Here is a 12,714-nt window from a genome sequence, read left to right as displayed (position 1 = left end):
GCGGTTTCCTTTCTTTCTTGAAGCGCCTCAAAGTCATAATAAATCTCATTTTTAAAAAAATATCTAGAGCCCATTGCAATCAATCACGACCCAACCGAAGGGAAAAAAGACGCGCTCCTCTCTCCTTCGCCTCCTCCTCGTAATTAATAGTGGGGCAGGCATGGCACCTCCTCCTCCTCCTCCTCACCCACCGCCACCGCCGCCCTGCCCGCTCGGGCTCCTTCGCCTCATGGGCCGCGGCCGCTGCTGCCGCCGCCGCCCGCCTTCCCCAGCCACCCCACCGCCGCCGCCGCCGCCGCCGCCGCCTCGCTCGGGCCTCCTCCTAGCCGCCGCCCTCGTCGTCCTCTCCAGCGATTCCGGCGGCCGCCCCCTCTTCCTGCTGCAGGCGGCCCCTCCCCGGCAGCCGCCTCCGCGCAAAATGGCGGCCGGAGCCGGGCCCCTCGGAAGCGGCGGGGGCTGCGGCAGCCTCTCCTCCAACGCACCGCCGCCGTCGCCCCCTCAGGCCGGCAACGGGCCGCCCCCGCCGCTCCCCGCTTCGCCTGCGGCCGCGCCGCCGCCACCGCCGCCGCCCTCGTCCTCCTGCTCCAACAGTAGCGACGGGCCTCTGCTGCTGCTCCCGCCGCCTCAGGCAGCGCTGCCGTCCCCGCCTCTCTCCGTTGCTTCGCCTCAGGCCTCCTCCTCCACCTCCGGGCCTACGCATAACCACGGAGCGGGAGAAAGGGGCAGCAACCCGCTGCCGGTGGCGGCCAGCGGGGCTGCGGCGGCGGCCGCTGCTTCGCTTTCGGGCCCGGCCTCCTCTTCGCCTTCGCCGCCACCACTCGGGCGGCGGGAGACGGCCTACAACTGGCAGGCGACGAAGCCGACGGTGCAGGAGCGCTTCGCCTTTCTCTTCAACAACGAGGTGCTCAGCGACGTCCACTTCTTGGTGGGCAAAGGCCGCGCCGGCGCCCAGCGCATCCCCGCCCACAGGTCGGAGAAGGGGGCTTTTGGGGTGGGGGGCTCTTTCTGAGGAAGGGGGGTCTTGGGGGAAGAGAAATGGGGGAGTCGGGCCCCTTTCCTTGGGGAGGGTGCTTGGGAATTGGAAAGGGGGGAGGAAAGGGGTGCAGAGCTCCCCCCCATCTCAAGGAGGAGAAAGATAAAAGATGGAGGTCCTGTCCTTGGAGAGAAGGAATAGAGTAGCTATTATCAGTAGGGCTGATTTATGTGGGGAAGGGAGAAGTCCTGGAGATGTTTAGGGGGGATGTCAATCATTGAAGGTGAAATTGAGACCTTTGGGGGTGAAATTGAGACCATTCCTAGAATGGAAAGGGGCCATTGAGATCATGGAGTCCACCCTCCTGCTCAGTGCAAAAAATAAAAATAGCAAGTTAAAGCATCCCCAAGGGAGGGCTGGTCTGCTCCTGCTTGAGGCTTCCAGCAAAAGGGAGTGTCCCTCTCTTGTCCTCCAATGTTATGCTGGACTATTCCGCAGCTGGAGGAAGGAACAAGGGTGGTAGATTTAGGGTAAAGAGTAAGGGGCTCGGGGAGGCTGAAATGAAGGAGGTAGGGTGGTTGGGGGTTGAAGAGTGGGGGGGCTGGCATTGGGGTGGGGAAAGACGGGGTGGAGGGTGAGTGGGGAATTAACCAGAAGGCATTCAGTAGAGTTTATTGCCGACAAATAGCTTTGGAAAAAGGCTGCGTTTCCATTTTTTTGTGGCTCGTTGGTGGGACTGGGTTGAAGGTGTGAGGATTGTGCGCAATAGGGTGCAGGAGTTCAGAAGTCAGGCAAAGCCGAGTTAAATTTGACCTGGCTTTCACAAATACAAGTCGGGCATTCTCAAATGCAGAGTTCAGATTCACTGTGGGGTTGCTGATTTTTCTGTGCAGTGTCACAACTGAACCAAAGAGGCTGTGGACCACTTTTTGCTTAATGCACTCATGGGCGAGACTTAAAATAATATGTTAGCTAGAAGGGATGGTTGCGTTGGAAACTCCGGGGAAGACTTGCTCCACAACAATTCCAAGGGAAAGGCTTATTCCTTTGCAGCCAGTGATCAAGCACTAAGATAGTTGGTACCAGTCTGTGCTGGGTTTGCTTGAGGTTGCTGCTGGTGGGGGTGGTGTTGTGATATGATTGTGTTGTTTGATTTGTACAGAACTATTAAATAACATGTTCCTGACAATGTTAGGAAATTATTTATTAATATCTCTCTGTGTGAAATCTTATAACAATGTGAATTAATTTCAGTAAGTTTGCAGCATCACGTATCTCAACTTCTACGCCCATTAACGCGTTGCTATAACACTGAAACCATATCTGTTTGCTGCTTCTAAATAGAGCTTTTGTACTACTTAAGAATGGAATTCAAAATCCTGACCAGGAGTGCAGTGCATCTCATGACACTTTTGCACAACAGACCTGATGCTGGCTAAGAGTAAGGGGAGCAATTGTAAAATGAAATGAGTTTTCTGTTTAAAACTCTCTTTATGCATGTTAAGATACCAAACGGAACATTTTTCTTGAAGCTGCTGAATTTCACAGAGCTTTACAGAATTAAAGACTAATACTTACATGACAGTGTAATATTTTTCCAGAATATGAATTTTTTTTTAAACCAGTGCTGTTGACTTGAGCTAAATACAGGTAGTCCTCAATTTACAAACAAAATTGAGCCCCAAATTTATGTTGAGAAATTTGTTGAGTTTTGCCCCATTTTATGACTTTTTTGGCCACATTTGTAAAAATGATTCACTACAGTTGTTAAATTAAAGTGACACGGTTGTTAAATGAATCTGGTTTCTCCACCGACTTTGCTTGTCAGAAGTTTTCAAAAGGTGATCAGATGACTCTGGGACACTGCAACTGTCATAAATGCTAGTCATTTGCCAAGCATCCGAATTATAAATCACATGACCATGGGGATGCTGCAATGGTTATCAATGTGAAAAATGGTCATAACTCACTTTTTTCAGTGATGTTGTAACTTTGAGCAGTCACTGAGTGAACTGTTGTAAGTTGAGGACTACCTGTACTCATGTTTGCATCATGAGGCCAATAACGTGCTTGTCCCTTATTCTTTGTTTTTGTTTTGTCCTATAGCAAAACAGCTTTTGATAAAAGGTCCTGAATTTGTTGTTAAGGACTTACAAGAGTAAACCTTAACACAGTTGTAAAACATTTATTGACAGAAGTTAAAAAGTCTTTGAACTGTCTCCTCCCCCTCCTTTTAACAGCCTTCTGATCTGGAGTCAGAGAAACCCTTCTCCACTTATAAAATGCAATGTTTCCTTAAAGTCAATAGATCATTGACAGGCAGGAAATGAAATTTAGCACCTCTGCCTGGCCAGGAAGATCTCTGCTGATATAAAGAAGGTAACAAACAGAATACTGTATTTCCTGTAGCCATAAAAAGCTATATTCCCTGCTTTCTCATGGCAGTAAGACCATATTTCACTTAGACCAAGGCTAAAAAAACATATATAAACCTTGCTTGATGTGCCAGCCCGTTGCCGGCTGTCCCAGAAACAAGCTTTGCACTATTTCTGAACCAAATAAAATAGAGAAACTTCTTCCCAAGCAGCTGCTTTTTGCGTCTTCTTTCCTCGGAGAAAGGAACCCCGGGGAGATTCTAACAACATATATACGATTTAAACTACCTTTAAGCAACTTTATTTAGACATTGTGTGCTGTACCCACAATTGTTGAAGTATCTACTTTTATTTCAGCCTGTGTATCCTGGAATCTGATTGAATGAATTTTCCGCATCATTCTCAGCAGTATCATTTATGTAAATCTTAACTCTGGGGGAATGAAACGGGGTACTTAACTATGGAATAAAAATAGGTGAAAGACTGAGAACGGAATCCAGTCAAATGAGGGCTTTTCTTGTTTGTGTTTTCATATGTCAGGTTTGTGCTGGCTGTGGGCAGCGCGGTCTTTGATGCCATGTTCAATGGCGGGATGGCTACAACCTCCACGGAGATAGAATTACCTGATGTAGAGCCTGCTGCTTTCTTAGCTTTGCTGAAGTAAGCCTGCTTTTATGCAAGTAAAGTGATTTCTCCCCCCCCCCCCCTCACACACAACCTCACATCCCAATTGCAACCTGTCTGCAATAGGGTTGGTGCAATGCTACCCTGGGCATCGTTTTTATTTGAAATACATATTTTAAAAAGGGTCTAGCTTATTGTTGTTTTAGGAAGACATGCTGTGTCCGAGGATGGCAATTCTGTATTTTTAGAGCTTTGTAAACCAGTTTCCTTCCTCTCCCCCTCCAGCCCCTATATTTATGCTTCTCTCTCTGATTTTTCATATGCTCCCCTTATTAGCCTGGATCAGGAACCAGTTCCCCAGAAAGGGAGTGAGCTGCCCTGTGGTGGCTATGTCTAGCCATCTGTTTGGGATGTTTTTATTCTTTTTTTTTTTGAGCAGAGAATTGAATGCCGTATGAAAATGAAAAGAAGGACTAGGGGAGACATGATAGCAGTGTTCCAATATCTCAGGGGTTGCCACAAAGAAGAGGGAGTCAAGCTATTCTCCAAAGCACCCGAGAGTAGGACAAGAAGCAATGGGTGGAAACTAATCAAGGAGAGAAGCAACTTATAACTATGGAGAAATTTCCTGACAGTGAGAACAATTAATCAGTGGAACAACTTGCCTCTAAAGTTGTGAATGTTCCAACACTGGAAGTGTTTAAGAAGAAATTGGGCACTCATTTCTCTGAAATAGTATAGGGTTTCCTGCCTGAGCAGGGGGTTGGACTAGAAGACCTCCAAGGTCCCTTCCAACTCTTGTTATTCTGATTCGCATGCTTTTAAAATGCATGCCTGAGAAGTTGGGGCTTGAATCCTAACATTTGAGGAGTAGTGTATTGAAAGATTGCCCCTTCTGTGTCTTCATTTCTACTTTTACTTCCAGGCGCGATACCACATTTTTTTTTACCTTCAAAACTTGGCAATATAACATCTCCTTCTCTTTATCAAGCTGGATGTCTTATAAGCATTGTTTCCATTCAGTTTATAAGCTCTTAGTTAAAGATATGGGAAAGAAAGCTGGTGAGTCACAATCTCAAAATTGTCCCCTTATGATCAGCCTGGTATTGCAATTTAATTAACTGCTATAGATATATCTGGATCTGATCATCTCATGTGCGCTGTCAGAAAGGCAGACGATGTAATGGATATTGAATTACGTATTAAAAACCCCAAAGACACTACATAAATATAGACTTTTTAAAAACAAATGCAGGTTTTCAGATTTGCCAGAGTAATGTTTGGAGGGCTGGATTAGAATATCTCAACTGCAAAAGTCACTGACTGGCTTGGTTTTAAAATTTGCAAATCAAAGTGTAATAAATAAAAAATATGCACCTCATTTGCCAGTGTACTGCCCAGGGCAGCATACTCTGTCTAAAGAGTTCCGATTTTTAAAAAAAAAGATGTTCCTAGTCCTCATGGACTTACAGGTGAGATAAATAGCCTCATTAAAAAAAAACCTCTTATTGAATTGGTACCCAATGGGAATTCACCTCTTATTTAGACAATATGAAGGACTTTCCGCATAACAACTAATAATCTGACCTTTCTGATGTATTTTTTCCAGTAAATAATGTGATTTTGAGTGGGATAATATTTTTTCTTTGCCTCTCTCTCCATTTTTCCTCTTAGATTTCTTTATTCAGATGAAGTTCATATTGGGCCAGAGACTGTGATGACGACTCTTTACACTGCAAAAAAATATGCAGTCCCTGCCCTTGAGGCTCACTGTGTGGAGTTTCTGAAGAAAAACCTCAGAGCAGATAATGCATTCATGCTTTTAACCCAGGTACATTTGAATATCTTTGCCTCTGAACTAACCTTTTCATTTGAAAGTTCTTGGCGTGAGTTGAGGAAGATGCTGACACTGGCTACAGGTAGTCCTTGACTTATGACCATTTGTTTAAGAACTTTTCGAAGTTAACCGCGGCACTGAAAAAAACTGATAACCAACCAGTCCTTGCACTTGTGAGTGTCACCGCAGCCCCATGGTCACATGTTCAAAATTTGCCAACTGGCATATAGTTACGAAGTTGCAGCTTCTTGGGATCATGGGATTGGCATTTGTGACTGTCTCAGTGGACATCTGACAAACAAAATCAAGATTGCAAAATTGAATGTGACCCATTTAACAATTTCATCACTTAGTGACAGACATTCCAGACCTCACTGTGGTCATAAGTCAAGGATTACTTGTAGTTGCCCACCTTCTCTGATCAATTCTCTGCAAATCTGTGAGTTTTCATCTGCTGCTGAGATAGATCCTTATGAATTTCCATGGTAAAGCCTAGAGATTTTCATGACGTCTGGTTAAAGTTAAAAACTGGGGAGAAAGCAAACAGCCAAGTTAGTGGTGGCCTTGGTAGCATCAGTGGGGAGTACCTGTGGAGTAAGTATCCGAGTAAAAGGACTTTTTCCTGTGTTGCTTACAAACTGTGGAAAGCAGTTCAGGCAGAATTAAGATTCAACTTAACAATGGGCCTACTTTCATGTCTTATTTGGTTCTCTGAATTGATGCCAGTGATTTTAACATTTAAAAATGGAATAGGATAGGATAGAAATAGAATAGAATAGAATAGAATAGAATGGAATTCTTTATTGGCCAAGTGTGATTGGACACAGAAGGAATTTGTTTTTGGTGCCTATGCTCTCAGTGTACATAAAAGAAAAGATACATTTGTCATGAATCATAAGGTACAACATTTAATGATAGTCATATGGTAGAAAATAAGCAATGAAATCATACTAGGAAACTATCAATATAAGTCGTAAGGATACAAGCAAAGTTACAGTCCTACAGTCATAAGTGGGAGGAGATGGGTGATAGATATGGATTTATGTGTCCATTTTTGTGATTTTATTTTCCTTTGATTTGTTGCACATGCCTTCCATAACATTTGCAAACCTAAGGTGTATAGTTGGCTGAAATAATATTTGCAAACCACCACAAATATATTTGCAAACCACAGGCAAAAGGGTGAAGTCCTTAAGGAAACAGTAGCTCACAGGGCTTGGATGCCATGATACCATCAGATCTAATTTAACCCAATACCAAATGCATATGGTTATCACTTCATATGAATTTTGTAGAAATTTATATTTGTATGATGTTTTTATCCTATCCTTTTGTGCACACAGAACATTTATGCGTATGAATCTTCACCCTCCTACAAAGTAGGGAATGGAATGGGGTTAAAAAAAAGTCCTGAGGTTAATACACTCCTCCCTGTGCTCCTTCCATTTATTCTTACTGATTGATGGCTATTTCTTAGGCAAGACTCTTCGATGAACCCCAGTTGGCCAGCCTTTGCCTGGAAAACATAGATAAAAACACCTCAGATGCCATCAATGCAGAAGGCTTCACTGATATTGACCTGGGTAAGCTTCTCTCAGAATTGTTCTAATAGTTTGTGCTAGTTTTCTTTTGCTTAAGTGCTTCTCCTGTTCTCTTGAGGTGGCAGAATCGATAGAGGTGTCCTTCTGGGTGCTTCTCAGGGTATACCCAGCTGTAAGATAAGCAGTTTTAAACTGGGCCTGTTAAAACCTCTATTTAGGCTTTTGTCCCTGCCACTGTCAAGTAAAATTAGAATAGATTATGCAAAAATTGTTAGCCTGTTTGGTTTTGTCTTATTTCTACAAGTTGCAGGTGTCAGTTGTATTTCTAGTGCAGTTTATTTCTTTAAAGGAAGTTTATTCTGCTCTTCGGTTTGATAGCTCTCGGAATTGTTTACCGACAGATGAAAAGTTGAAGGGGGGAAAAAAAACAAGGTCATTCAAGTTCCAGTCCTTAAAGTTACTGCATTGAATGAGCATGAATGTTTACAATTTAGGTGCAGCCTTCTGCTTCAATCTCAGAAAACAAACGAGGTTTTTTTTGCTGTGGAAAGTCTTTTTAAAGGTTCAGCAGAACCTTCCCTTAAATCAGGGGTGTCAAACTGGATGTTTTTGAGGCTGCTGACATTGTAGTTCTCCTCTCCGTGCCAGCCGGGATGGGGGGATAGGGGGTAGACGGCCTGGACTACCTCCTGCAGTACTTTGCTGGCAAAAACGGGGTGCTGAGGGGGGCACGTTTTTGGCCTGGACAGCCTCCGGAAGCAGAGGGCCTGATTTGGCTCATAGGCCTTGAGTTCGACCCCCTTGCCTTAGATCAGTGGTTCTCAACCTGTGGGTCGGGACCCCTTTGGGGGTCGAATGACCCTTTTACAGGGGTCGCCTAAGACCATCGGAAAACACATTTTCCAAAAAATACAGAAAACATAAAATAATTTTATGGTTGGGGGTCATCACAACATGAGGAACTGTATTAAAGGGTCGCGGCATTAGGAAGGTTGAGAACCACTGCCTGAGATTCTAAGTAGAGATTCAAATATCAATCTGTTAAATAGAGGCAAATATTATCCTTTGTATGAAGTTCTGATTTAGCCTGACTCGTGAAACACAAGTTTCTTTGTACAGGGATTTTTTTTAAAAAAAAAGGTCTGTATAGAGGGGCACATAATCATATGGGTCCTTTTCCTGAAGCAGAGCAAGCCAAATGCCTGTCTCTTGAGCAGCCTTTGTACATTGACGAAGTCAGTCTCAATATCCCTCCCCATGTTTTTGCGTCAAGCGATGGACAAAGAGGGCATTTGGTCCTAGCAGTATACCAGCAGCAGATGATGTTACGAAATGCATTGTCTTGTTAGTTTTGCTGTGTGTGGAAAGTTGCCAGCAAAAAAAGCTAGTTTTCTCAGGTTAAATTCCCTCAAGTTCTGTAGAACAACAGGGCAGTATATGTAGGGAGCAAGCAGCTTCTGGAAGGAAGATAATAGTTGCAGCAACTTGCCATCACTGTCTCTGTGTAATTGATGTGGATTGCTTCCTCCCCCCTCTTGCCAGTTTGTCGTCTGAAAGGTTGATTTGCAAAGAGTTGTAAGGGTTCAGTTTCTCTGGGAGACCTTCTACCTCTCGCTGTTTAATTTCCATCCATTGAGGGTGACTTCCACTAGTGGAGACATGATAGCAGTTTAAGGGGCTGCCACAAAGAAGAGAGGTCAACCTATTCTCCAAAGCAAACAAAGGCAGAACAAGAAGCAAAGGATGGGAAGTAATCATGGAGCAAACCAACCAAAAACTAAGGAGAAATTTCCTGACAGCGAGGACAGTTAACCAGTGGGACAAATTGCCTCCAGAAGTTGTGAATGCTCCAACACTGGAAGTTTTTAAGAAGATGTTGGACAACCTTTTGTCTGAAATGGTATAGGGTTTCCTGCTTGAGCGAGTTGTTGGGACTAGAAGTCCTCCAAGGTCCCTTCCAACTCTGTTATTCTGTTAAGTTCAAATTGCCTTGGGTTCTGCTTGTGATATTCCTCCAGGCCTCCGCTGGCCAATGTGGTGTACTCACTCTTTGCTCTCCTATAGGTGTGTTTTTCTAAAAGGTGTGCTAAACTCAAATGAGGCCTGGCAGGTGCCTGTATAAAGGACCGATTCTCCAGGATTCTCTATAAAGTGGAGGTGTAGAGCACTTCCTGAGCTGGTAGTTCGGGCTATGAAGTATTTGAAGTTAGGAGATTTTCAAGACTGGCTGAGTTTGATAGAGAGTGAAAGCACCCCTCCCCCCTCCAACATTTATCCTTACCCCAAAATAGCTGTGAGTGATGAATCTTGCTGATAGTGACACTCTCTTTGTCTGATAGACACCTTGGTCGCAGTGTTGGAGCGAGACAGCCTGGGCATCCGGGAGGTGCGCCTCTTCAACGCAGTGGTCAGGTGGTCAGAGGCTGAATGCCAGCGGCAACAGTGGCAGCTGATACCAGAAAACAAGCGGAAAGCTTTGGGCAAAGCTCTTTCCCTCATTCGCTTCCCCTTGATGACAATCGAGGAATTTGCTGCAGGTATTTGGAGACAGTTTCTCAAAAGTGGGGTTTTAAATCGGCAAAGATCCAGGGGGGTTAATAACTTTATGCCAGTGAGGGCCTTTATGTATTTGAAAATATTTCTTCTGCTCCTCCGTTTTGATTCCAATTCCTGTCCTTACCAGCTACTTACAACCAAAATAAAATAAAAATAAAATAATAATGGCAGTTTAGGTAACAGGGCAGGTCTATACGTCCTGCTTACCCACGCCAAATATTCCTATTTGCTTCTAATAGGGCATGTTTGCATTTTGCACTAGAAGGCAAGTGGCGAAACGACGGTTGTAAGCCAACTACAAATACCAGCCTTCATGTATACCCACAGTTGCCCAAATGAAACCAAGACATTTCTGTCTTACATGCAATTTATACTGTGAGCCCCTGCATTCATATCTAAAATTGAACATCCACTTCCCTTTATTCATCTGATGGTCCCTCCTATCTGGAGCAGCCTCCAGATATTTGGATCACTCTCCTGATCCCCCCCAGCACCCTCCCGACCTCTGCTGTGCATTTTGCAACTCCCTTGCATCCTTGTGCGTCCTCCCTGACCCCACGGCACCTCTCTCACACCCCCTCACACCATCGCAAGCTCGTACCTCTTTCTTGTGCTGCGCCATGCCTCTTGGGTACCCAGCCACTTCCCTGTCTATGGGTCTGGACTGACTTGCCGATTTTTCTACGAGGAAGGGAGTTGTGGGATTCAGTCCACAGTGGCGACTGGAGCTGCAGGGATTGCCCATTGTTAAGTGATGCAGTCACTCTTTATGACTGCATCGCTTACCCGATCCCAATTGCCATCATAAGTCAAGGACTACCTGTAAACATGATCCTGAAGAGAGAGCTGGTTTCAGGGAGGAACAGCAAGAAAAAAAAGTATCTCGACGAAAGTCATGATCCTCTCACCCTGGTTGTCAGAGTTTCTTTCTGCTTTCTGCAGGGCCAGCTCAGTCGGGGATCCTCACTGACCGTGAGGTGGTTAGCCTGTTCCTTCATTTCACTGTCAACCCCAAGCCACGGGTAGAATTCATCGACCGCCCTCGTTGCTGCCTGAGAGGGAAAGAGTGCAGCATCAACCGTTTTCAGCAGGTGGAAAGCCGCTGGGGATACAGTGGGACCAGTGACCGGATCAGGTATTCTTCCCAGTACTGCTCTATTGACCAAGCACTGAAAACATCAAATTTCATATGATGAAACATGATTCATCAAACAAAAATTGCCAATTCAAATGAGCAAAAACAAAAACAAAAAAAATTAAAATGTTACAGGTGCAATGGGCACGTTAGTGCACTTACACATGCCCCCTTAGGGACCTCTTAAATATGGGGTGAGGTCCACCGAAGTTTAGTTGAAACTAAAATTGTGAAAGTTAGTAACAGAGAGAACTGAATCGGGTAAAATATTTCAGACTTTGACGACCCTGTTAGCACAATCGAATTTCCTGCAGTCGAGTTTTAAAAAATGTACATTCGTTCAAAGCGATGGTTTGCACGTGTTATATTACTATTAAAACTTTAAAAAAAAAGTCATTTACAGGTAAAAATGTACAATTTTTAAAAATACAATATCTAAATCCAGCCGCAAATGTTGCAGTTCTAAGCTATCCAAACCAAGAGTTTCAAGCTATCATTTGAGTTCCCAGGTGGGGAAGTTTTGTGGTTCATCCAACTGTCTTGGGAAACTTTGGAAGAACTTCCGATTATCCCAGTCTGATGCAATGATTAGCAGCAGCCTGTCATTTAAGTGTCCAGGTCTGGATATCTGAATTACATTCATCAACAGAAATGACAGTGCCCCTGTGAGGAAGGGGCAGGGAAGAAAGGGAGGGAAGAAGCCTTGGGAAGGATTTCCATGTTTTGCTTTTGAATGGTGTGTTCAAAAAGTAGGTGGGGCTGGGATAAAAGTGGGCACGAACCAGAAGAAAAGTAATTAAATTAAAAAGTTAAATCTTGAAACCGCTATAGTTTGAGCAACGAAATACAGAGAATGTCATTGTAGGATAAAAGGCAGGCAAATGGTGGCTAAGATGGGGACAAATACCAATTCATAGGTGCAAAGAGTTAGGTGTACCCCTGTTAGGTAAGCTCCCCACTGGGAGAGTGAGTACGTTCAGAGAAGCGTTGTGAGAGTTGTGTTGGAGAACACACAAACCAGCATACAGAGACACTGCAGTTAAATAGGCTTTTACTTTCGTGGAAATAGAGGTATCAGAGTCCATCAAACAGCCCAAGTCATACACAGATAAGACAGTCAGTCATCAATGACTTTCAGTTAAGGGATAATCCAAATAACATAGTCCATAATCATACAAACAGTCTGGTACTCAAAAGTTTGCTAGCAGTTGCAAAACTTACAATAGCTCACGGCACTTTCTAACAGCCATCTTCCAAAAACACTCAGATCAGATCAGCCCAGCATCTAACAAACAGAGAGCTGTCATTCTGGCTCCTTCTTATGGCTGATTGAGGAAAACAGCAACCAATCATATTTTACAGTATGGTTTAAAGAAACAGGTATAGCATTGTTACATGATTTATATATTGCCAACCCAACCGTTAGATTATATTCCTAACATTCTCCCCTTTGGGTAGGACAATATATAAATCTTACAATCTTAATCCGTATTCCTCGCAACAACGTTTATGCTTTATATTACCTTGGGCTTTGGTAAAATGGTCTGCAATGTTATCTTCAGACATGCAATACTCGAGTGAAACTAATTTACTATTTACACTTTGCCTTACATTCAAATATCTTATATCAGTGTGTTTTGATGTAGTTTTTACAGCAAGATTGGATGCCATCT

At 44.0% G+C, this 12,714-nt stretch overlaps 1 protein-coding gene across 1 annotated transcript in view; it reads left to right on the top strand.

The window, feature by feature from the left end:
- Positions 1-403: 403 nt before the first annotated feature.
- Positions 404-12,714, top strand: part of BTBD2 (BTB domain containing 2) — a 28,131-nt gene continuing 15,820 nt past the window's right edge. Inside the window, exons 1-6 of the mRNA XM_032209159.1 lie at positions 404-969; positions 3,889-4,008; positions 5,647-5,803; positions 7,287-7,392; positions 9,690-9,887; positions 10,849-11,041. Coding sequence (XP_032065050.1) covers positions 419-969; positions 3,889-4,008; positions 5,647-5,803; positions 7,287-7,392; positions 9,690-9,887; positions 10,849-11,041 — 1,325 coding nt within the window. The 5' untranslated portion in view covers positions 404-418. The remainder of the gene's footprint in view (positions 970-3,888; positions 4,009-5,646; positions 5,804-7,286; positions 7,393-9,689; positions 9,888-10,848; positions 11,042-12,714) is intronic.

Source organism: Thamnophis elegans, chromosome 1 (assembly GCF_009769535.1).
Source record: "Thamnophis elegans isolate rThaEle1 chromosome 1, rThaEle1.pri, whole genome shotgun sequence".
Classification (NCBI taxonomy): domain Eukaryota; kingdom Metazoa; phylum Chordata; class Lepidosauria; order Squamata; family Colubridae; genus Thamnophis; species Thamnophis elegans.
The sequence above is the reverse complement of the archived record's forward strand: the minus strand, read 5'-3'. Positions and strand labels throughout refer to the sequence as shown.